The 23,894-nt window shown below is 51.5% G+C and overlaps 2 protein-coding genes across 2 annotated transcripts in view; one reads left to right on the top strand and one right to left on the bottom strand.

Moving 5' to 3' along the window:
- The window catches only part of PPIE (peptidylprolyl isomerase E), a 338,541-nt gene that overhangs the window by 102,538 nt on the left and 212,109 nt on the right, over positions 1-23,894 (bottom strand). The gene's annotated exons all lie outside the window — the stretch shown is intronic.
- Positions 1-23,894, top strand: part of LOC134503080 (microtubule-actin cross-linking factor 1-like) — a 272,573-nt gene that overhangs the window by 74,263 nt on the left and 174,416 nt on the right. Inside the window, exons 4-5 of the mRNA XM_063311709.1 lie at positions 4,653-4,730; positions 11,984-12,076. Coding sequence (XP_063167779.1) covers positions 4,653-4,730; positions 11,984-12,076 — 171 coding nt within the window. The remainder of the gene's footprint in view (positions 1-4,652; positions 4,731-11,983; positions 12,077-23,894) is intronic.

Genomic DNA, 23,894 nt, shown 5'->3' with positions numbered 1-23,894 from the left:
GCTGCTGTCACTGAGTCTCCTGTCCTTTTCTCCTTGCGGGGGTTGCGGGGTCTTTGGCACTCCTCTGGCTGCAGGTCCTTCTTTTCTGGGCCTCCAAGGACAATGGCTGAGCTTCGGCTTAATAAATACCTAGGAAAGTAATTTCGGAGGCCAACCGGTGAGCGCTCTCAATTCTAAGAATTGCCTTTATTGAATTGGAAAACAAAAGGACAAAATAATCTTTCTGTTTGGGCCTTTTGTAGACGGCAATTTGTGGAACCAGCCTGAGATTCAATATTTTGCTAAATTCTTATTCAGATTAGGCCATCTTCTCCCTAGCTGGGGGAAGATGAGTTATTTCTCCCGAAGGCAAAAATGGGGCCGCTGTCTGGAAGGGGAATTGTGGCTTGGTGTGACAACGTTCGAAGATTTGGAAAAAAGAAGAAACCCTCTTCTGCTGGTTGGAGATCATGTTAATTGTTGATCACTTAGTTTGCCTGGCGTGCGGGGAGGAGCCACCCCAAACGATGCAGAGAGGGTGTGAGGCAGAATCTCCAAGAAGTCTGCTGCAATCTATTGGCTCAACAATGGGAAATCTATTGAAAAGTTGGGAAATGGCTGCTGCAGCTCAATTTATTTGTCCATACAACTCAGTTCTTACCTTTCTGAGTGACTCTCAAGCAAAGTTCTTTGCCAACCAATCCTTTATATTCTTTTTCTTGCATACAAAGCATCTTCTTCTGTTCTCTGCCATCTAGCTCAGGTCCAAAAGGGTTGGTCCTAAACTTTTCGTCATCAGCAGCTGACCTGTTCTCTGTATCCAAGAGCCTTGTAACTTTTGGATCTCACCAAACATTTTTCCCTCAGAGGGAGATCGGGTGTTGGATCGCTTCTGGAAGCTCTGAATGTCTGGTGAACATTTGCTGTGGAAAATCTGGAGGAGCTAGGCATTTTAAAATTCATTTTTAATCAGGGAGGGCAGGCAAAGAGCGTTTGTGCACTTCCTCTTTTCTTCCTGTACATTTGGTGGGTGCGGCATTTTTCTTTCTTTGGTGTGTGTCCCATGTTCTCCCATTTGGTGTTGTCCACCCTATTTACTAGCACAAGGAAACCTCAGGGCAGAAGACTCTTCGCTTGGTGAAAGTCCCACCCTGGAGTCGCTTGGGCAGTGAAGAGTGTGAGGAGGAGGAGGAGGAGGAGGATGCAGTAGGTCAATGCCCACCATGAAGCAGTAGTCACAACTGGCATTGGACACATTCCGATAATCCAGAAATACCTCAGATTTCAGGCAGGACTTGTCCAGCATCTTCTAAGAAACAGGGGAATGATAATGTGGTCAATCTGAGAACCCCATAAATGGTGGCCTCTTCCATGTCTTTATTTTTTCTAGTCCTCCCTTTGCTTTGCAATGCAAATTAAAAAGGAGCAACAAAACATAATTCCTTCAGTAACTGAGGGCTTCACATTAATGTTTGAAGAACTTTGCATTCAATAATCATTACTTCAGCTCTAGAGGTTTTTTTTATTCTCAAATTACAGATGGCATATGAGACCTTTTCCAAGGCCTCCTGTTTAAATTTGTCAGATGAAGACAGGTGAATTTTTTTCAGAATTCTACTCTAGAGCTGCCTTTGCAGCTCCGTGTGTGGGTAGATCACCTGCCTGTCTGATTGTGGAAGTAGCCAGATTGAGCTGGATGTCCCCAAATGCTGTAAGCCGAAGGAAGGGAAGGATCCCGCGGGAACAGGGGTCCAAGGGGAAGGAGTGGCCACCCTCATTCCACGCTCAGAAGCCATGCAGGCTGACCACTTGCTGGGCTCCTCCGGAGACCCTGAGCCCATCACTTTGAGATACCCAGTGAAGCAAGGACCTTCCAGGCCTCTGTCTTCCTTCCTTTGCTTCCCTTTTACGTTCTCACCCATAGTCCAAATACCTTGGAGGCCTGAGTCGATTTTGATGTTGCCAGGAAAGATCTGACATGCCTTTCTTGCAAAGGGAGCACAGATTTCCCTTCCCTCTCCCAGGGACTGGGATAGGATTTCATTCAAGACTTCAGGGCTGTGAAGAATTCACTGGATTATCTGGATGTGTTTCTGGTGTTGGTAGCTGGTGATGCGTCAAGAATACTAACTCACGTAGTGTGAATGCACAATGATTTGTCTTTTCTGCAGGCCTTGCACACTTCCACAGCCATCTTTTGGGCCCAGATTTGTAACCATAGGCCAGCCTTTCTCAGACCTCCAGATATGTTGGGAATGTGGCTCCCAAAATGCCCAGCCATGTATTTGGGAACGGAACACCAGTAGGAAGCCACCCTTCACAATGAATACGGGAAATGTCGGGAGACAAACAAAGCAGAGCATTTTTCCTCTGTTGGAGAAATAGCCTCTGATCCTTCCCAGAAGAGTCTTGTGCTGCGGAACAAACATTTTATTCTGCATGCTGCCTGCCTGCCTGCTTGCGATTTAAACCAGATTATTCCCTTGATGTGCTCCTGCAGAGAAAGCAGTCACAGCTGGATCTCTGCTTGGCCACAGAGGAGTGTTGTGCAGAATTGGACCCATTACAGAGGAGACACAAAAAATGGGAGAGGCCGTAGATTTCTGCCTTCATGTATGGGGGCGAGGGAGGGATTTGGGTGGAGTGTCCTTCAAGGGTGGTCTCCTCCTTTCTAGCTGTGCACTTATTTATTTAAATTTATTTATATTCATTGTTTGTACAGGAGCTCCAGATGGCATAGATAGTGCTCCCTCCTCCCATTTTTCCCCACAACAACTTGTGACGTAGGTTGCCCTGAGCGAAGGAATCTAAACCTGGCCTTGGGAATGGGAAAGGGAGGAAGGAAGGAATCATTAGAGGAGGACTTGGTGAAAATGCCCTCCCGAGAAAGACGCATGAGAAGCTCAGAAGAGACAGGGCAGAGAGAAACTTGGACAAGATGCCGAGATTCTGTCACTCCACTTAGTGTATTACCGTAAAGCGTGTGCCGTGCCTGTTTCTTGACCTGTCTTCCCTTGACGGGCTGACCCGAATGGCCCGTCTTGTTCCAAAGAACAATCAGGGCGGGGTTATTCTGAGCTTCTTTCTCATGCTTCCCTCTTTCTCAGGAAATTGGGGCACAGGTAGCACCTTTTTTGCCACCATAATGTAGCAGGACTGAGTAACCTTTGTGAAAGTCTCCCCGAATGGCTCCTTCCTTCCCTCCCTCCCCAAGGCCAGTTCCACGTTCCTTCTTATGTTGAGGAGGAGGACGGGCTCCACAGCTGAGGCTGGACCTGAACATGGCTGTCCCTGCTCTTGGGTCCAGCACCTTCACCACCCCCACCCGGGCTCTTACCCCGCGGCTCTGGAGGTCTTTCGAGTTAGAAATAGCCATCATAGCAAAGATGGCCGCCTGCCTCTTCCGCTGGTTCTCATGAGCTGGAAAGCTATCCGGCTGTGAGCGCTTCCTCTGGATTGCCTCCGGCCGCTTTTTCCCGCCGGGGTGGCTGCTGCAGAATAGTTGCACAGTGCAGCTCTGGAGGACGGTAGCCCCTCCAGCAGGGCAGACCAAGGGAGGAGGGGGCATCCTCTTGGCTGCGGGGGGCAATGGAGCTGTCACGGCAGCCACGTTTCTTGTGTTCTCACCGGACCGGGAACCCAGCCTGCTCTGTGACCTTCCAGACTCTGGCTCTGCAGCACAGTGACTGCTGGTCCAAGCTGGCCCTGTTCCCTGGGCTGAGATGCTCCTGGCTCCCCTCCTCCCCCAGGGTTCAGTCCATCCAGGGGAATACCAGTTCCCCCCTGAGCAGCCTCCTGTCATGTTCACTGTTTCAGTGTAGTTTATACATCGTAACGTTTCACATGCCATGGAGCTGACGCGCGTTTCTGTTTGGGAGGGAGCTGGGCCAAATTATGAGGCTGGCGAGTCACTCTGTCTGTTCTAGAATGGAAGCTGCCTTTGGATAAACATGCTTAGCATCCTGAAAATTAGTTTTCCCTACCCCAGTGCTTGTCAGACAGGTTGGGCTTCAGTCCCCATAATTCCCCACTGGCCCACCTGGTGGGCTTCAGGTTGGAGAAGGCTGTTGGAGATCAAAATTGTCCTCCTCTTTGGTTGGTCTGGGCATTTTGTAGACAAGAGAACAAAACAGGTGGGCTTGTTCAGCTCTTTCCTTCTCATCTTTCTCCCTCAGACTGGTGAATTGCTGGCAGAAAAGCTGATTCAGGCCCAAATCTTGTTTGTTTGTTTATTTGTCAAGTTTTATTACCGCACATCTCCCCCCCCCACCCCAAAGGAGGGACTCTGGGCAGTTTACAGAAACAAGAACCCCATAGCCAGAACGGGCCCTTCCATGTTCAGCAGTGTTTCTCAACCTCAGCAAATTTAAGATGTGTGGACTTCAGCTCCCAGAATTCCCCAGCCAGCATTCTGAGGAATACTGGCTGGGGAATTCTGGGAGCTGAAGTCCACACATCTTAAAGTGACTGGGTTTGATCAACATTGATTGGCAGGGTGCAGAACTGCTCAGCTTCTGTGGCTGTTGCCCCAGTCCTTCGGGGCCTATGGGGTGGCACAGCTGGGACCTGCAGGAGGAATCCCCTGGAGGTGGATCCATGCTTTTCTTGCAAGGGTGAGAGGTGTTTGCCTTCATCTGTGAATCACTTAGCCACAGCTCCTGTCTGTTTTCCAGCCTCGAGAAAAGGGACGGATGCGTTTCCACCGATTGCAGAATGTGCAGATCGCTCTTGATTTCCTCAAACAGCGACAGGTAGGAGCATCTCGCCGTGACCCCATGGGGGGGGGCTGTGTGCCTCCTTTCATTCTTCACCTTTCCCCATTAGTGTCCTGCAAAACTTGTGATCCCCTTTGCTGGTTGCAATTAAGCTGAGGGAGGGGAGAAGACTAAGTTTGCCTTTTGACATGGAGCAACCTTATTTGTTTATTAGTGCTTGGAAACTGACGGCTCTCTTCTTCCCCATTCTGTCCTAGCAGTGCTGTGAGGTGGGCCAGGCTGGGACCAGCTAGAAAGTGACTGCACACTGCGCTCCGCCATGATAGGAAGGGATTTGAACCTGGTTTTCCCCAGTCTTAGTCTAACGTTCTGACACAGTCCACCACCATACCAGCTCCAAACTACATTCACGCCTCCAAACTTAGATACGTGCAGAAGATATTCACACTTCTGGATGTCGTCAGTCTTCAGGACAAAATCAATAGGCCTGTTAGGCAGAGAAGGATGCGTATATTGACAAAATTAACATATAAATGCACACAGAGACAGAAACATTGATTGCAAAAATGTGTGCATTTGGAAAACCACACAGGAACATGGACCATTTGAGAATCTAGATTTATTCATTAAAGGAAAAAAGTTGTTAGAGGTGCATGAACAAGAAGGAATTGGGGGAAACTGAGAGAAGGCTAACGTTCTCTGAGAGAGACTTCTCTGCCCCTGCCCCAAATGCATACAGACCAGGGCTCATTAGAGAAGCCGTGGCAGTGATGGGAACAGCCACAGGGCTCCGGATGCAGCCACCTCTTTCTGTCCAGCCAGTCTGAGTAAAAGTGCCATCGAAGTGCAGGCGCTGGAGATGCGGGCCGGTGATATTGCTGGGGAAAATCGTGACTGGAGCCTCAGGCAGCAGCACCTTTTCCTATTTGTCCTGTCCTGACATTCCCATTGAAGAATGCAGATGATGACAAGGGTGAGCTCTGCTCCCTGCGGCCTCCGGGGGCTGCTGGCTCAGGCAAGGGGATGGGCCCTGCCCTTAGGAGTGTTAACAGCTTAATGGTGCCCCTCACCCTGTGTTTAAAAATACACCAGAGTCTTGCTGGAGGCGCAGGGTTCATTCTTCCACAGAGGCGTTTCAGGAGATACTCCTCCGCCTTGTTATTTCAGAAGTCAGGAGACATGCTCTTGCTGGCTTGTTGGGGCAGATTGTAGGCAGGATCATCATAAATACCCATCTTAATTCCAGGGTGGGAACGGCAGCGCCCAGAGCACCTTTTGGAAGCCACAGTTAAGTCGCAGCCCGTGCTAAAGTTCCAGGCCTTCCTTCCCCAAGCTGGCACCCCATCTGGCGCACTCTGAATTCCCAGCTCTCGGGGCCCCGGCTGGGGGATCAGGGCCTGGGGAAAGGCTTCGGGTAGCCGGCTGGATCTGGGGTCCGGTTGGGGCAAAACTGTGTGGTCGCCTTCCCAACCTCCTCCCCAGAGCACCGCCAGGAGGGTCACAGGTTAAAGAAATAATAATGGGGGTCCTTGCGGGCTGCTGCAGGGAGATACTTGCAGTGACATGACAGAGGTTGGTGAGGCTGGAGGTGTTTGCCCTGCTTTGGGAAGTGGGAGTTTGGAGGCTTTTGAGGGTATACATGGATGCATTTGCTACACACAGTCTTAACACAGTCTTTCCCCTTCCCTCATTATTGTCCAAAATAACAAACAAATAGCGGAGCCAGCTGTTTTGCTCCCAGATTTTGGTGGTGCGGTCTGGGGGTGCTCTGGAGCACAAAATGGGGGTGGAGGTTGTTCAGCCAGCATTACCGCATGGGTGCCTGTAGTGTGGCTTGCTGCCCCCATCAGCGCCCCTCCACGTGCTACCCGAAGGAGTGGCACATTGGGAGTGTCTGGCGGGTTTGCATTTCTTGTTCTCTGGGACCATCTTCCTGCCCAGAGGACAGAAGGGACCGGTCTTCCGTCCCTTTGCTTCGGTAGCCAAGGAAGATGTAAGTTCCTTTTATTTTATTTATTTTTATTTATTTTCAAATTTCTATCACCGCCCATCTCTCCTGAAAAGCAGGTAAATGAGGAGAAGTCTATGAAGCTAGTGCAGTTTTGTGTTTTGTGTGTTCATTAAGAAGATTAATTTCTTGATAAATGCATGCTAGCATCTGGAAAGCATAGGAGAGGTTCCTATACACCCCAAAGGTGTCTTTGTCATTTTGGCCCCCTGTATTTTGTTTCCCAAATCAACTTCTATCCCCATACCAAAAAAGGGAAACACTAAAGAATGCTCAAACTATCACACAGTGGCACTCATTTCACATGCCAGTAAGGTAATGCTCAAGATCCTGCAAGGTAGACTTCAGCAATCCATGGAGCGAGAATTGCCAGATGTGCAAGCTGGGTTTAGAAAAGGCAGCGGAACTAGGGACCAAATTGCCAATATCCGCTGGATAATGGAAAAAGCCAGGGAGTTTCAGAAAAACATCTATTTCTGTTTTATTGACTATTCTAAAGCCTTTGACTGTGTGGACCATAACAAATGGTGGCAAGTTCTTAGCGGTATGGGGATACCAAGTCATCTTGTCGGCCTCCTGAGGAATCTGTGTAACGACCAAGTAGGAACAGTAAGAACAGGCCACGGAACAACGGACTGGTTTAAGATTGGGAAGGGGTACGGCAGGGCTGTATACTCTCACCCTACCTATTCAACTTGTACGCAGAACACATCATGTGATGTGCTGGGCTGGATGAATCCAAGGCTGGGGTTAAAATCGCTGGAAGAAACATTAACAATCTCAGATATGCAGATGATACCACTCTGATGGCTGAAAGTGAAGAGGAACTGAGGAGCCTTATGACGAAGGTGAAAGAAGAAAGTGCAAAAGCTGGCTTGCAGCTAAACCTAAAAAAAACCAAGATTATGGCAACCAGCTTGATTGATAACTGGCAAATAGAGGGAGAAAATGTAGAAGCAGTGAAAGACTTTGTATTTCTAGGTGCAAAGATTACCGCAGATGCTGACTGCAGTCAGGAAATCAGAAGACGTTTAATCCTTGGGAGAAGAGCAATGACAAATCTTGATAAAATAGTTAAGAGCAGAGATGTCACACTGACAACAAAGGTCTGCATAGTTAAAGCAATGGTGTTCCCTGTAGTAACAAATGGCTGCGAGAGCTGGACCATAAGGAAGGCTGAGAGAAGGAAGATCGATGCTTTTGAACTGTGGTGTTGGAGGAAAATCCTGAGAGTGCCTTGGACTGCCAGAAGATCAAACCAGTCCATCCTCCAGGAAATAAAGCCAGACTGCTCACTTGAGGGAATGATATTAAAGGCAAAACTGAAGTACTTTGGCCACATAATGAGAAGACAGGACACCCTGGAGAAGTTGCTGATGCTAGGGAGAGTGGAAGGCAAAAGGAAGAGGGGCCGACCAAGGGCAAGATGGATGGATGATATTCTAGAGGTGACGGACTCGTCCCTGGGGGAGCTGGGGGTGTTGACGACCGACAGGAAGCTCTGGCGTGGGCTGGTCCATGAAGTCACAAAGAGTCGGAAGCGACTAAATGAATAAACAACAAAATTTTGTTTCCCAAAATGCGAAATAAGATGGGAAGCTTCTCCACCGATTGCATGTACTAAAGCTGACTAAACCAACCACTGAATTTGGTCCAATACTGGAGCTGGAGCAAGGCTGTCAGACTTCTCTCGTACGGCCAGACAAGGAATGGCAAGAACAGGCTTCCAAGGATACAAAGGCTCTGGTCAGTAAATTAACTACAGAGTAGCTAAAGAAGCCATTATGAGAGAATTCCAGCAACTGCTGTGTATCATGCCAGAGCCTTATTTATAGTGAACTCAAAGTTCAAATTCTTTTCCCTCTTCCTCCCCCCTGCACAATGTAAGAGGCTAGTAGGTGCTCTCTTTCAGTCAAGAAGGATTATTTCCATCTGTCTCTTCTTGTGGTGACAGACTGATTTGGCTTCAGGTTGCTGGTTTGTGGTCATGTGAGAAATTGCTCTCACAAGGGTCTTCTGAGCACCCAAAGACTGCCGGCTTGCTGAGAATGCAGGCCTGGCTGCTTAGCACAGCGTCCTTCTTCCTTAATCAGTCATGCCACCGTTGCCTGAGAAAGCTGTCAGCGAGTCTGTGCAAAAGCCAGCCCTGACTAAGAAAGTCTGCACTAACCCAGGAGATAACAACTTTTGTAGGCAGGGGGCATCCTGTTCCATTTCCTCAAATGCCATGGATATCTATCTATACGTGGCCAAAATCTCCTCAACTCTCAAGTGAGAGATTTTCAGACCTTGCGGGCACTGCATTGCTGACCCTCCGCCTTGACTCCTTAGCCGAGGGATGCGCTTTGGGGGTTGAAAGGCCTCTTAATGGAACAGCACTTGCTGAGATAGTGATGTCCCAGGTTCTGTTCCCATTTGCGCAGGATCAAGTCAGTTCCCCTCCCTGCATGCCCCTTTTGCAGCATGATCCAAGCAGAGAGGTTCTCAGGAATGCAAGAAGGCTGGGATGCCTCATAAGCTTCTGGCTCAGATTTGTGAGGAATCTTGGGAAATCTTGTTGGGTGTGCTCTGTATGTGCACAGGAAAGCGTCTGGCTACGTGCAGCATATTTGTATGAATTGCTCTCAGTCTATAGCAATGTTTTTCAACCTTGGCAACTTTGAGATGTGTGGACTTCAACTCCCAGAATTCTCCAACTTGCAAAGCTTTTGTTGTGGGACAGCAAAGCTGGCAGGGGAATTCTGGGAGTTGAAGTCCACGCATCTTAAAGTTGCCAAGGTTGGGAAACACTGGTCTGTCAGGTGGGCTTGGAAAAAGCATTTTAGTTGCAAGGTGTGTCCTTCCCCCCAGCCCCACCAAAATGATGTAGGTATTGCATTCTTTCCAATGGTTGGTTGCCTAGGGTGTGGGCTCAGTACGCGCAGGCTTGCATTTATAAGGTCTGCAGGTTGTTATTTATTTGACAGATAATCTTTGGCACGGAGAAGGGATAAGAAATCTTTGTGACCTCGTTAGCATGCCGAGAGTTACATTGAAATTAGCCCTTGGGGAAATTAATTTGATATTTAAAAGCTGCAGGGCAGGAATGTTTGAAAGATTGTCACAGCAGAAGGTTTATGTAAACATGACCATTTTGGGCATCTTAAGCATGTGGTGAAACTAAAACTCATGTGCAGAATGAACACTGAATGGTTTTTCAGAATTTTATAACGTGGTTTACAAATCAGGGAAGCCTGCACACAAATGCTAATATTAACAACAACAACAAAAAGCAAACAGGTTAGATAAAAGTATGTGCACAACTGGTTTATTTATTATTTATAATTTGATATTATTAGCCACCCAACTCCAGTAGGCTCTGGGCGACATACAAAACTGGAAAATCCATAAAAACAGGTAAAACATCAAACCAAATGAACAGCCCAAACTAAAGCAGTCTTATAAACAACACAAATCAAACAGAACAGGGCTCTAGACAAACAAGAATGCCTCAGCCCTAGGCCTGGGACCAAAGCAAGATTTTCAGAGCTTTCCGGAACCCCGGGCAAGAGGGCACTGTCCTGATCTTTGGGGGATGCTCTTCAGGGGTGGGGCCGCGACAGAGAAGGCACCCTTCCTCGGTCCCACAAGATGGCAACGTTGATTGGAGGGGGCCTGGGGCGCACCCACTCTGCCGGAATGTACCAGGCAGGCAGAAACAGTTGGAGACCAGCAGTCCCTCAGGTGTCCAGGCCCCCTGCCACACAGGGCTTTATAGGCAACAACCAGCATCTTGAAGTGCACTTGGAAGCCGACTGGCAGCCAACGCAGCTCAGATAGCACCGAGAGGTGCCCGTTACTGCTTGTGCCGCTGCATTTTGAGCCAGCTGTAGCTTCCGGATGGTCTTCAAGGGCAGCCCCATGTAGAGCACATTGCAGTAATCCAGGCATGAGGTGACCAGGGCATGTGTAACTGTCTAAAGGGCCTCCTAATTGAGGAAAGGGCACAGCTGGCACACAAGATGGTTTATGGAAAATAAAATAAATCCTCGTGCTAGGAAAACAAAATCCTCATGCCAGGAAAATTTCACATGAAAATCTCTATGAATATTTGTGTGTTTTAAAAAATAATTTTACAAAGATTCATAAGCATTCTCATTAGAATAGCATTCTGATGAAACTGAAAAAGAGATCTGCTTACCTTTTAGTGTACTGATAATTCTTTCTGCATACGTCAGAATATCTTGGGATATTTTCAAGGCAAACTGATGAAAACACCCTATTTTTGAAGCAAGTTTTAAAGTAGTCTGACAAGAAGCAGCTGTATTTACTGATGAGGTCTGTATGAGAGAAAAAGCAACACGCTTCCAAAATGCCACCAATGTTGTCAACGGATTCAGCAAAGATCGATCATTTTTCTGGAGAAAAAGGCTCAGAATTCAAAATGACCCATGAAGAATATTCCCAGCTGGTTTTGGTTAATGAAACAGCGTTTATTCATTCTGAAGCTTAAGTTGGCCTTGCTCTTGGCTCCCAGCTGACTTGAGAGGAGCAAAACAAGCCAAGGGTCTCACTTTCGATAAGGCCCTTCCTGCTTTGTTCAGCGCCTTTGTTTAGACGAGCGCGGTTGAGCAGCGACCCCCGTTCCCTCTTGATAAGCCGGAATTGAACTTGCATCCTAGTGGAACCAGCTTGTATCTGAATAGAGTAAGAATGCCAGAGGGAGTGGGCTTGGACTGTAATGGACCACAGGGTACAAAAGGTGCTTTGCCAACCTGGTGAAAGAAGAAGAACCTTTGGAGTGGGATGGTTGGGGGCACCCCCTCCCCTGAGGTGGGCTGCACTGAAATGAACTGGAAGCCGTTGCCTGAGGACCGTTGGCACAGGGCCACCAGGCAGCGTTTGCTGGCTGCTTGTTCGGGTGGGTGTAAGAGCTGGGCAAGTTGAGGGGACAACGTGGATCCCCCGTAACGATTCCCCCTTTTGCCGTGAGAACCTTTGGTAGAGCAACAGTCAGCCAATACGTGCCGCAACCATATTATTCAGGAGGAGAATGAGGAACTCTGGGAAGTAAATCCAGTCTGTCTGCAGGGCAGGGAGGAGGAGATTGATACCATTTGTTTCCCAATGGCCCTGCACAAATGGCACAACAATTCACGTCATTTGTGTGGTGATAAGACGCCCAGGACACTGTTGCTGGCACTGGGCCCCAAACTTGCGGAACGCTGGCACTGGGGATGTGTCAGCTGCCAGGGTGCTCCGTGTTTCTCTGCCTCATCTTCCTGTTTGGTCTCATTTCCAGGTGAAACTGGTGAACATTCGTAATGATGACATCACAGATGGGAACCCGAAGCTGACTCTGGGTCTGATTTGGACAATTATCCTTCACTTCCAGGTAAGAGCCTGGCTTTGCTCTTATCAGAGCACGTGGAGGAGGCGGCGGCGGCCCCGATGCGGATTGACTGGCCAATTAATCCCCTTTCCGGTCAGGGAGAATCAGCGGCTTTCCTCGTTGGGGGTTTTCACGATTCAGTTATTGCATCTGCCTCTGTTGGGAACTCCCAGATCAGCGCTGAAGTTGCTAGGAAGGCGCTTTTCCTTTTCGTGAAGTTGCCTGGTTGGGTGTGGTGGGTGAAGAGTGGGAGTGCTGTGCTTTGGGGAAGGGGTTGCTGCAGTCCCATGTGGCAACGTAATTACCCTCAGACTCTTAAAGCCCTGGGACTTGTATAGCACCTTCCTTATTTTTATTTATTTATTTATTTTCTATCCTGCCTTTATTATTTTGTATGAATAACTCAAGGTGGCAAACATACCCAATACTCCTTCCTCCTCCTGTTTTCCCCACAACAACAACCCTGTGAGGTGGGTTGGGCTGAGAGGGAGGGACTGGCCCAAGGTCACCCAGCCGGCTTCCACGCCTAAAGCAGGACTAGAACTCTCAGTCTCCTGGTTTCTAGTCTGGGGCCTTAACCACTAGACCAAACTGGCTGTCATCTTATTATTTACGTATGCATTTATTAAATTTATTAGAGCCTCTCGACTTGAAAATGACTCTGGGCAGCTCATAATATGAAACAGACAGCTAGATAAAAAAGCCCACAACAGAATATAAATAAGCAAGATGGCATCAGTCCCATCAATACACTGCCTGTACAGAGACTTGTCTCACAAGGAGGGGCCCATCTACTGGGAAAACAGCTTTTTTTCAAGGCCTTCCAGGACATCATCAGGGTAGGAGCCACAGGGATCTCTGGAGGGGACAGTTATGGCGTATTGATATCGTGGGTCCATTCTTAATCTCTGGGTTTCGGCTTCCTTTGGTTTTCTGTGATACGGAGATAATTTTGTTGTAAGAGAACACAAGTTCTACAATGCTTCCATTGGGCAAAAAAAGCCATGAAATTGAGGAAGATCATTACTGTTCCCATTTCACAGTTGGTACATTAGACTTAAGCATGAGAAGGTGTGATTTGTCAAGGCCATGTGCCAAGTTATTGCAGCAGAAGACATGGACTATATGCCTTCTTAATTCTCTGCTCTCCTTAGCTCATCCAAGCTATATCGTGTGCGTTGACATTTGGATATTTTTTCAATATTTGGTTGTAAGGAGTGGCTTTATCTTGCAGTAGACCTCTTGTCTGAATAGTGGGGGGTGGGCAGTTGAACATGGTGCTGTGCAAGGATCTTGACCAACATGTCAGGTGTTCATTAGTAATCTTTGATGTAATAGAGCTGCAGGAGTGAACATTTGCTGCCTGAATATACAAGGCATGTGAAAGCACAGGAGGGTTGCAGGGATGGGGAAGGTCAGTGACCAGCAGTGCAGCCCCCAAGGGTAGACTTGGCAGCTCTGTGTTTTTCTGAGGTTGAGTTGGTGGTCCTTCGTCTGCTTCCCCTGAACCAAAGAGCATGAGGGTGTCTTTTGCCGCATCTGCACTGACAGTTGAGTTTTGAGTGGCAGCCCTGATGCAGGAAATTCTTCTCTTGGAACAACCCTGTTGCGGTGCACCTGCAGACAGCAATGTGTACCCTGCGTAACGCATCGGTAAGCCGCTCCTTCCACCTACCTGCCCCATTGCTGCCCACCACAGAAAACCTGAATCAGCCATGCTTGGGGGAAGGGAAAAATCTGACACAGTGGAATGGACTGTCATTTTTGCTGCAACAATATGCATCCTCAAATGCTAATGATGGATTTAGAAGAAAATCTACTTTATTTTATTTGTCTTTATAAACCAAAGTAACAATAAGAGGAGGAGAGAGGGGTGCCTTTGAGTCAGTCTTGTCTCCTGGTGACTGCCTGGACAGGTCCCTGCAGTTTTCTTGGCAAGGTTTTCCAGAAGTGGTTTGCCATTGCCTGCTTCCTGGGGCTGAGAGAGAGGGACTGGTTCAAGCTGGCTTCGTGCCCAAGGCGGTCCCCCAGTTAGAATGCACGGTCTCCAAGTTTCTAGCCTGATGCCTTAACTGCTACATCCAACTGGTTCTTTAACAGTCAGAAGCACACTGGATACATGCAAGTCTATAGATCCCCAGAAATTGGTTTATTACGATTAGTAATTACGATTACTAATTAATTACTAATTATGATTAGGGACGCGGTGGCGCTGCGGGTTAAACCGCTGAGCTGCTGAGCTTGCCAATCGGAAAGTCGGCAGTTCGAATCCGCGTGATGGGGTGAGCTCCTGTTGCTAGTCCCAGCTCCTGCCAACCTAGCAGTTCGAAAACATGCAAAAGTGAGTAGATGAATAGGTACCGCTTCAGTGGGCAGGTAACGGCGTTCCGTTTAGTCATGCCAGCCACATGACCACGTGTCATGAGTGCCGTTGAGCTAAAGTCATCAGCGCAATGGCACTCATGACAATGACAAGGAAATAGGTGAAGGGGTACAAGTCAAGTAGCCATCAACCTACAACGACTAACGGCCAACAAACAATAGCCAAATGAATCACGGAGCCACCCAAACCATCAGCGGCAATACAACGGGGATCGCCCAGCTGAAAGCAATCAGCAGAAGAATGGAAACCTGATGATGGGCGATCCCGGAAACCCTCACCCACCGGCAGGGCAACGCATGGGACAAAGGGGGGTGACGTGACCGTGAGCGAGGGGGCGCTGACCGGCGCGGGGTATTTAAACCCCGCACCGGCGCGCTCCTGTCACTCTCAGCTTTTTTCTACCAACGCTGTACCTGCCCTGCAATAAACCAGAGCCTGATTCGCAAACCAGTGTCTGATTGTTATTCAGGGGGAGGCAGCGCACGACATAAAGCTGAGAGTCATAAACTCAGCCTCGCCGAGCCCCACCGGACGACAACGAGCCGCGGGAGGAGTAGACGGCGAGAAGACCAGCAAGATGAGGCCGGAACGGCGCGGGCAAGGAGGGCGAGCCGCGCGGCAAGAGACAGAGGAGGACCGACCAAGGCCAGAGGCACCGCGGACTCCCGGAGCCATGGACGCCCACCCAACCCGACCCGAGCCTCAGCTCCAACCCCAAGGGGAGATGGCGACGGAGGCAACCCGACCGCGGGAGGGAGCAGCACGACTTCCGAAACCAGCGGAGGACCCTGCGCCCCACATCGCACCCCAGCAACGGGCGTGGAGCGACAGCTCCACGGCGCTCGACACGGAGGAGGACGACGGAGACACCCATCAGACGGCGGAGGAAGCGGACCCGCGGCAGAGGGACGATGAACCCCGCCGGCAACCCACCCCCGAGGACGCGCCAACGGAACCGGCCCCAGCGGCGGCGCGGGCTGTGGACGAGGAGGCACGAGCTGAACTCGCGGCCATGCGGGCTCAGCTGACGGAACTCCGGACCATGCTCCAGGCGCTTATGCCCCCCGCGCCACCCAACGACGTCCCCGCACAAGCCCACACCCCGAGCGAAGCATCGAACCCACACGGGCCAGCGGAGGGCCAGCAGATGGCACAGGCGGCCGACACCACACCCCGAGAAGCGAGAGGCGGGGCCGCACAAAACGCCCGGGCCCCAAAGGACTTCCCCATCTTCTTCGATGGGACCCCCACAAAACTCTCGTTTTTTGTGACCAACGCTAGGGAGTTCATGGGGAGGCACGGACACTCCTATGACTCCGAGGCCGACAAGATCGCCGCCGTGGCGATCAAACTCCAAGACAGGGCGGCGGACTGGTACGTCCAACTGTATGAGTCCAGCTCCCCCGCCCTCGCCACCTTCCCTGCTTTCATCAAAGAGATGAAAGACTACTTCGAAGACCCCCTAGCCAAAGTGCGGGCGAAAAGCGCACTCCAAAGACTTAAACAGGGCACCCGCACGGTCCCTGACTACGCCCTGGAGTTCAAAGCCCTCGCGGGGAAGGTCAGCGACTGGTCCAAGACCACCCTGCTGGAAATCTTCAAAAGGGGGCTCAACCGCGACGTTCTCCAATGGGCCCTCTACCGCGACGACCCAGAAACGTTACACGGGTGGATCCACCTCGCGGGGAAAGCCGAACACGCGCACCGCACCTTCCTCATGACAACCACGGAAGACACAAACGATGCCGGGAAAAAGGTACCCGCACCACACGGGGGGATGGCCGGCCCCATATACCCTAAAAAGAAGTTCAACCGGGAGCCCTGCGGGAGGTGTGGCAAATTAGGGCACAAGACGGCGGATTGCTTCGCCAACCGACCGCCGACCAGCGCGCCCAAGCCCACCCCGAAAATTAGCCCCAAACCACCCAACCCGGGGCCGCCGCCTCACCGCCGAATGACCGTGGCCACAGCGACACCGAAAGAGAGCTGGGACGCTTACTGGGGGGAAGAGGACAATACCGACCCCGACCAGCCGGCGGGAAATGCTCCCCGCCTGCTCTGAGACGCGTGGCGAGGCAGGCGGTGGGACAGCAACGCGGACCACCTCAACGAAACGACAAAAGCTCCGTAATATTGGCAGCAATTCAACTCTCTACCGGAAACGGAGCCACCACGGCCGCGGCACTAGTGGACTCGGGGTGCTCAAAAAACCTCATCCACCCCGACCTAGTCGCCAAACTCGACCTCCGCTGCTTCCCCCTCCCCACGCCGCTGGCATTCCACCAGCTGGACGGCTCTACAGCGGGAGGGAAACCAGCCACGCTACAAACCGAGCCGGTCACCCTGCAAATGGGCACTCACACTGAGCGCACATCGTTCGTAGTCACGCACATCGGACGGCCCATTGCAGTCCTGGGGATGCCATGGCTCGCGAAAAACAACCCGCGGATCAACTGGGCGACCCGCACCTTCACATTCGGCGACGGCGAGTATCGAGCACCAGTTCCAGCCGGCAAAAGCAACCCCACGGTAGGACGAGCGGAGGCGACCACACAAGACAACGCCGCTAACCCAGCAGACCTACCAGAACAATACGCCGACTTCTCCGAGGTCTTCGGAGAGGCAGAGGCTGACCAACTACCCCCCCACCGCAAGACGGATTGCCGGATCGACCTACTGCCCGACGTCCCCTTACCTCGACCAAAAATCTATTCGATGACCCCGAAGGAGATGGCAACCCTCCGGGAGTTCATCGATAAGAACCTAGACAGGGGATTCATAGAGCCAGCATGCTCACCGGTCGGAGCCCCCGTCTTATTCCGGGAGAAGAAAGACGGGACCCTACGGCTCTGTACCGACTACCGGGGCCTAAACGCGGCTTCCCTGTCCAACAAATATCCCTTACCCCTGGTGAAGGACATGCTCGCCCACCTGTCCACGGGCAAAGTCTTTTCCAAATTGGACCTTCGCGAGGCGTACTATCGCATCCGAATCAGGGAGGGGGACGAATGGAAGACGGCGTTTAACTGCCCCCTAGGCGCTTTCCAGTACAAGGTACTGCCCTTCGGACTCGCGGGGGCCCCTGGGGTGTTCATGCAGCTCATCAATGAGGTACTGCATGAACATCTGTTTAAAGGGGTCCTGGTCTACATCGACGACGTCCTTATTTACACAAAAACACACGAGGAACACGTAACCTTAGTCAGGCAAGTCCTCGACAAGCTCAGAAGGGCGCAGCTCTATGCGAAGCCTACAAAGTGCGAGTTTCACAAAGAGCGCCTAGACTATTTGGGGTATCGAATCTCCGGGGACGGCATCGAAATGGACCCCGCAAAAGTCGAAGCGGTGCTAAACTGGGAGCGGCCCCGCAACAGACGGCAACTACAGAGCTTCCTGGGATTCGCGAATTTCTACAGGTCATTCGCCCGGGGGTTCGCTGAGATAGCCCTCCCCTTAACGGACCTCCTCAAAACCAAAGGGGTGGGGGACACCCGACGCGCCAAGAACCCAGGCACAGTGCTGAATTGGACTCCCGCGTGCCAGACCGCATTCGACAAGCTGAAAGCGCTGTTCACTACGGAGCCAATCCTCGCGCACCCGGACCCAGAACGGCCGTTCGTGGTCCAAGCCGACGCCTCAGACTTCTCCCTGGGAGCCATCCTACTACAGAAAGACTCCACGGGGCTCCTGAAACCATGCGCCTACCTGTCAAGGAAGTTCTCCGAGACAGAGAGGCGATGGCACGTCTGGGAGAAAGAAGCCTTCGCGGTGAAATCGGCACTAGAGACATGGCGACACCTACTCGAGGGAGCCACCCAACCATTCGAGGTCTGGACGGACCACCGGAACCTCGAGGCCCTACGAACGCCTAGACGCCTTAGCCCAAAACAGGTCCGATGGGCCCAATTCTTCAGCCGCTTTGATTTCCAGCTGAAGTTCATGCCGGGCAAGAAGAACTTCCTGGCCGACGCCCTCTCCCGACTGCCCCAAGACGAAGAGCCCGCCCCAGACACCATTGGGACGGTCCTATCCGCCTCGCAACTGGGGATGGCCGTGACCACCCGAAGCGGCGCACGGAGGCAGCTCGACGCTACGGCGCAGCCGACGGCGGGACAACCGGCGACGGAAAGAAGCCAACCGCAACTACCAGGGGGAATGCGCACGGACCTCGCCGCCGCCCTCAAAACCGACCCCTGGTTCCTGGCGAACCCCGACAAGGTAACGATGGCGCAAGACCTGGCATGGGGGGAAGGCAGAATCTACGTCCCGGACTCGCAACGCCAGGCGATCTTGCATAGGTCACACGACGCCAAGCAAGCGGGACACTTTGGGTTCCTCAAGACCCTACACCTAACACGGCGCCAATTCTGGTGGCCCGCACTCAGGCGAGACGTAAAAACCTACGTGGCGTCCTGCCCAACGTGCGCTAGGGCCAAACGGGCACCAGGCAAACCCACGGGGCTATTGCAACGGGTGGCAGAACCCTCCCGCCCATGGGAGGAAATCTCTATGGATTTTATAGTGGACCTCCCACCCAGCCAGAAGAAAACGGCCATTTGGGTGGTGAAGGACTACTTCTCAAAGCAGGCCCACTTCATCCCCTGCACGTCGGTCCCATCCTCACAACAACTAGCCAAACTCTTCCTCATCCACGTGTACAGGCTACACGGATGTCCCGCACGTGTGGTGACCGACAGGGGCACACAGTTCACCTCCAAATTCTGGCGGGCCTTCCTGAAGCTGACGGGGACCCAACAGGCCCTATCTACGGCTTGGCATCCGCAGACGGACGGAGCCACTGAGGTTCTTAATGCCACCTTAGAGCAATTTATACGATCATATACGAACTACCACCAAGACGACTGGGCTGAACTGCTCCCGTTCGCCGAAGTCGCATACAACAACGCCGTCCACACGAGCACGGGGAAAACTCCGTTCGAAGTAGTCTCGGGGCGCGACTTCGTCCCCATACTGGAGCTACCTCAACCCCCGGAACCACAGGTGGACGCCAGCGACTGGGGACGGAAGATCGCGGAAGCATGGCCAGTAATCACGGCGGCGCTGAAGGAGGCACAGGCTGCTTACAAAGAGCAGGCCGACAAGCACCGGCGCCAACAACCGATGTTCCAGGCGGGGGATATGGCCTATCTATCCACCAAGTTCCTAAAGTCAACCCAACCCTCGAAAAAACTGGGGCCTAAGTACATCGGGCCGTTCCGAGTCACGCAAATAGTGAACCCGGTAGCAATACGCCTGGACCTGCCACACAACCTCCGGAGGCTCCACCCGGTGTTCCACACCAGCCTCCTAAAACCGGCAACCACCTCCCGATGGCACCCAAGCACGCCACAGCCCGCACCACTTATGATCGACGGGCAACACCACTTCGAGATAAGGGACATCCTCGACTCCCGCAAGCAACGAGGAACTCTACACTATCTGGTCAGGTGGAAACACTTCCCCCACCCGGAATGGGTGGCGGCGCACAACGTTAACGCGCCTGACCTGACCAGAGCATTTCACCGGGCATACCCCGACAAACCGCAACCAAGGTCAGCAAAACCAAACCCCCCCCCGCAGGCCTCCCCCCGCCTCCCGTGCCCCAAGGGAAAGGGCCCCCCCCAAGCCCGCGACTTGGGTGGACCTTCCCCCCCCCGGGACTCACTCCCCCCGCCCCGGGCCCACGGGGTGGTGACAAACGATCGCCAGCACCCTCCCCCCGCCCCCCGGCCGCGGGGGAGTGGCAAGCAAGTCAACAGGGCAACCTGGGGGCAACGCCCAGGAGACACAACAAAGGCGACGCACTCTAAATAAGAAAAGAAGGGCCCTACCTGGAGCTGAGAAGCACCCGACCAGCCACGCCTCTCGCCTCGCCGAACTGAGCCAAACAAACAGGGTGTGGTTGGAGCATGCGCACGCCAGGTCAGAACCCGAGCATGCGCACCATGGACACACCCTGGGAAGGCACGTGGTAGAGGGAGGAGCAAAGGGAGGGGCGACAACTACTCCGGCGGGAACTTTGAAAAAAAAAAAAAAAATGTGGCGTTTTGACAGCTCCACGGGGAAAACCCAGAAACCCGAGGGAGAACACTATTCGGAAAGGGGGCAGTATGTCATGAGTGCCGTTGAGCTAAAGTCATCAGCGCAATGGCACTCATGACAATGACAAGGAAATAGGTGAAGGGGTACAAGTTAAGTAGCCATCAACCTACAACGACTAACGGCCAACAAACAATAGCCAAATGAATCACGGAGCCACCCAAACCATCAGCGGCAATACAACGGGGATCGCCCAGCTGAAAGCAATCAGCAGAAGAATGGAAACCTGATGATGGGCGATCCCGGAAACCCTCACCCACCGGCAGGGCAACGCATGGGACAAAGGGGGGTGACGTGACCGTGAGCGAGGGGGCGCTGACCGGCGCGGGGTATTTAAACCCCGCACCGGCGCGCTCCTGTCACTCTCAGCTTTTTTCTACCAACGCTGTACCTGCCCTGCAATAAACCAGAGCCTGATTCGCAAACCAGTGTCTGATTGTTATTCAGGGGGAGGCAGCGCACGACACCACGGAAGTGTCTACGGACAAATGCCGGCTCTTCGGCTTTGAAATGGAGATGAGCACCGCCCCCTAGAGTCGGACACGACTGGACTTAATGTCAAGGGAAACCTTTACCTAATTATGATTACTACTAAACACAGAAAGATGCCTGAAAATCAGGGAGTCTAGAATAGTTGGAGCAGAGTTTTGTTGCTCAGCTGAGATTTGTTTGATTGTAAGTTTGCAGCTGGCTTCTTTCACTCCAAATCCCCTCATTAGCTAGAACTGCAGCAGGAGACTCGGAAGGGAGGTGGGGCAGATGACACCAGTCACCATTTTTCATGAATTTCCTGGTGAGTTTCTGCCTAAGAGCTTAACTGAAAGACAAAGGGTCCATTTCTCCTTTTCACCAGGCATTGATTGCAAGACCTTTCTGTCCTGTCAAACATCTCCCTAGATTGCCTTCTCTGCTACAGAAGGGACAAGGGGTGGGGAGATTGGTGGGATGGCAAGGGGCTTGGGCAAGCAGTGTGGACATTCTTCTGTGGAGTTCTTGGTGCTCTCTGAGCTCAGTTGTTTGCCTGCAGGTTGTTTGCTTGAAGAACTTGCATTACCCAACCAGGTAACATCATCAGTGCATCTGCAATCAAGCAACCGAGCTCAGAGAGCACCAAGAACTCCACAGTTCAAACCTGAGCTGAGAGCTATACGTTCTCTTCTACTGGGACATTCTTCTCTTCAGTAGGAAAGGGTGGCTTCTTAAGGTCACTATCAGCCGTGGTAGTGATGCCAATCCTTTTCCAGTTAGGGGAAAAAAGATTATCCCAAGGACCAGACGGGGCAGTGGGGATGATGTGAATCCACAGAGAATGGTAGAGTTGATGTGTTGCCCTTCATGGGGTGAAGTGAGATATTTTTAAAAATAGGTTTCACTAGTACTATTTTTAATTCTTATTTTTTTTAAAACACCTGCCCCAATTGTGCTGCTGAATTTCAGCCCCCTCTACATTCCCCTTCCACGGAGAACCCAGCTTTGGGCTTAAGAGTGGCTGAATCCTGACCCTGAGCTGGAACATCAAGTAGGGGCCAGCCTAGTAGAGCCTCCATGGGCCAGGGAGAGGCAGGCTATCTTTCAGCTCTGAGCCCTGCAAGGTGGAGGGAATGTGGGCCTGGAGACATCCTTGAACATGGCCATCCCAGGACTCTTGCTAGGGGAAGCCCCAACCTGCAGGGCCAGGAGGCTTTGCTTCAACTCCCTGGCATGGGAGAATTTCAGTACCAGAGTGACGCTGGTAGGTCTCACCCCTGCCCTTTCCCCAGGTATGTGCTACTCTCTGTACAGATGGTGAAAGGAGGGGTAAAGAAATGCAAAAGGAATAACATCAATTGAGCTGAAAGAAATCCATTACTTACTGTCTGCCTGGTGTTATTTCTTCTTTAAAAATCACATTATGTTATTGCATTCAGAGGTCTATCCCCCTTGCAAGGAGCAGCTAATGAACTGGGCAGGTTGTCCAGAAGCAGAGGCAGACGCAACCTTCACGGCCTCACGATGGGCTGGGCCTGCCTTGTGTTGGTTGGCTTCCACAGCCTGTTCGAGGGAAACCAGGTCTGACTTCAGCCAACATCAGCGTGGTGTTCATCCCTGTTTGTTGTTGCCAGGCAGGCACTAGGTGGCACTGTGGTCTCAAGAACAAGAGGAGGGAAGAATGGGGGGGGGGGTCTGACTGCAGAGGAGCCCCCCAGAAGCCCAGACATGCCCAGAAGCCCCCTGCTGTTGCTGCTGCTCTGGGTGGAGATTGAGAAGAACAGCTCGGCTTGGCTGGAGTGAAAGACACATGCTGGAGGTTCCTCCCGGGGCCTCTTGTTTTCTGGGGTTCTGCAGGGCTTCTCTGAGTGCCGCTTGCATTTAGGCAGATTTCCTTGACCCCAGCCCCGCTGAGTCATTCTCCGTATATATGAATCCCTGCGGTTCTTGGCTTCCATTCTGCAGATGCTTGCTTAGAGGCATGATCATCTGGAGGGTACAGAAATGGAAGATCCTTTGCTGATTTGGCTTTTGAAAGAGGTGGATTTGGGGAGACCAGTTCAGTCTTGCACGTTATTCATAAAGGAACAATTGGGAGAAAGAGACAAGTAGAGTTGTGATACCTTTTAATGCTCTAGAAACTTTTCTTTGGTGTTTTGGTGGAGACCTGCTGTTGGGTGGAATTTTTTCTTCAGACCTTGGTCCTTTTTAGCAAGAGCTTTTTGCACCTGTTAGGCTGCCCTTTTCCCTGCTACTGTTGAAGAGGGAGAAGAAAAGGACGGGAGCACTCCATGATCTGATGCTTCCTGTCTCACCCATTAGTATAGGGAAACAATCATTTTCTCCTGGTCTATCTTGAACAGGGTCCTCCTCAATGTCAACTAATCAGAGCAGAGAGCAGGGATCAAACGTGTTTAGACAGGCACCTTTCAGTCAATGCTGAAGGCAGACACAATCTCCAGTGGCAGAGGAAGGGCGTGGCAAGATACAGGAGGATGCTGCGTCCATGGCAGAGTTAATTAACTGCATCTCGGTGGAAGGGAAAAGCAGCTATTTGTCTTTTCCTTAAAAACTAGATTGTGTAAAGGCCTTCTTTTGTACTGACTAGTCAAAGTCTTTTGGTGTGAAATACATGTATTCAAAAGCGTGAATTAATTAATTGAGGGTGATGATGGTTGTCTAGAATGGAAAACAGGGAAGTGAATGTCTCGTGGCTGGCTGGTGATGCACAGCCAGCTCTGCCCCAGCTGTGCAGCCCATGCAATTAAAGCTCAAGGGGGGTAATTTCTGCTACTGATTTGGCTGGTAGAAAAACCCTACCCACCCTTCTTGCTCAAAAGACTTGGAACTGATGCTTTTCCAGGAAACCCT

Source organism: Candoia aspera, chromosome 10, assembly GCF_035149785.1.
Source record: "Candoia aspera isolate rCanAsp1 chromosome 10, rCanAsp1.hap2, whole genome shotgun sequence".
Classification (NCBI taxonomy): domain Eukaryota; kingdom Metazoa; phylum Chordata; class Lepidosauria; order Squamata; family Boidae; genus Candoia; species Candoia aspera.
This window is presented reverse-complemented; position numbering and strand designations above follow the sequence as displayed.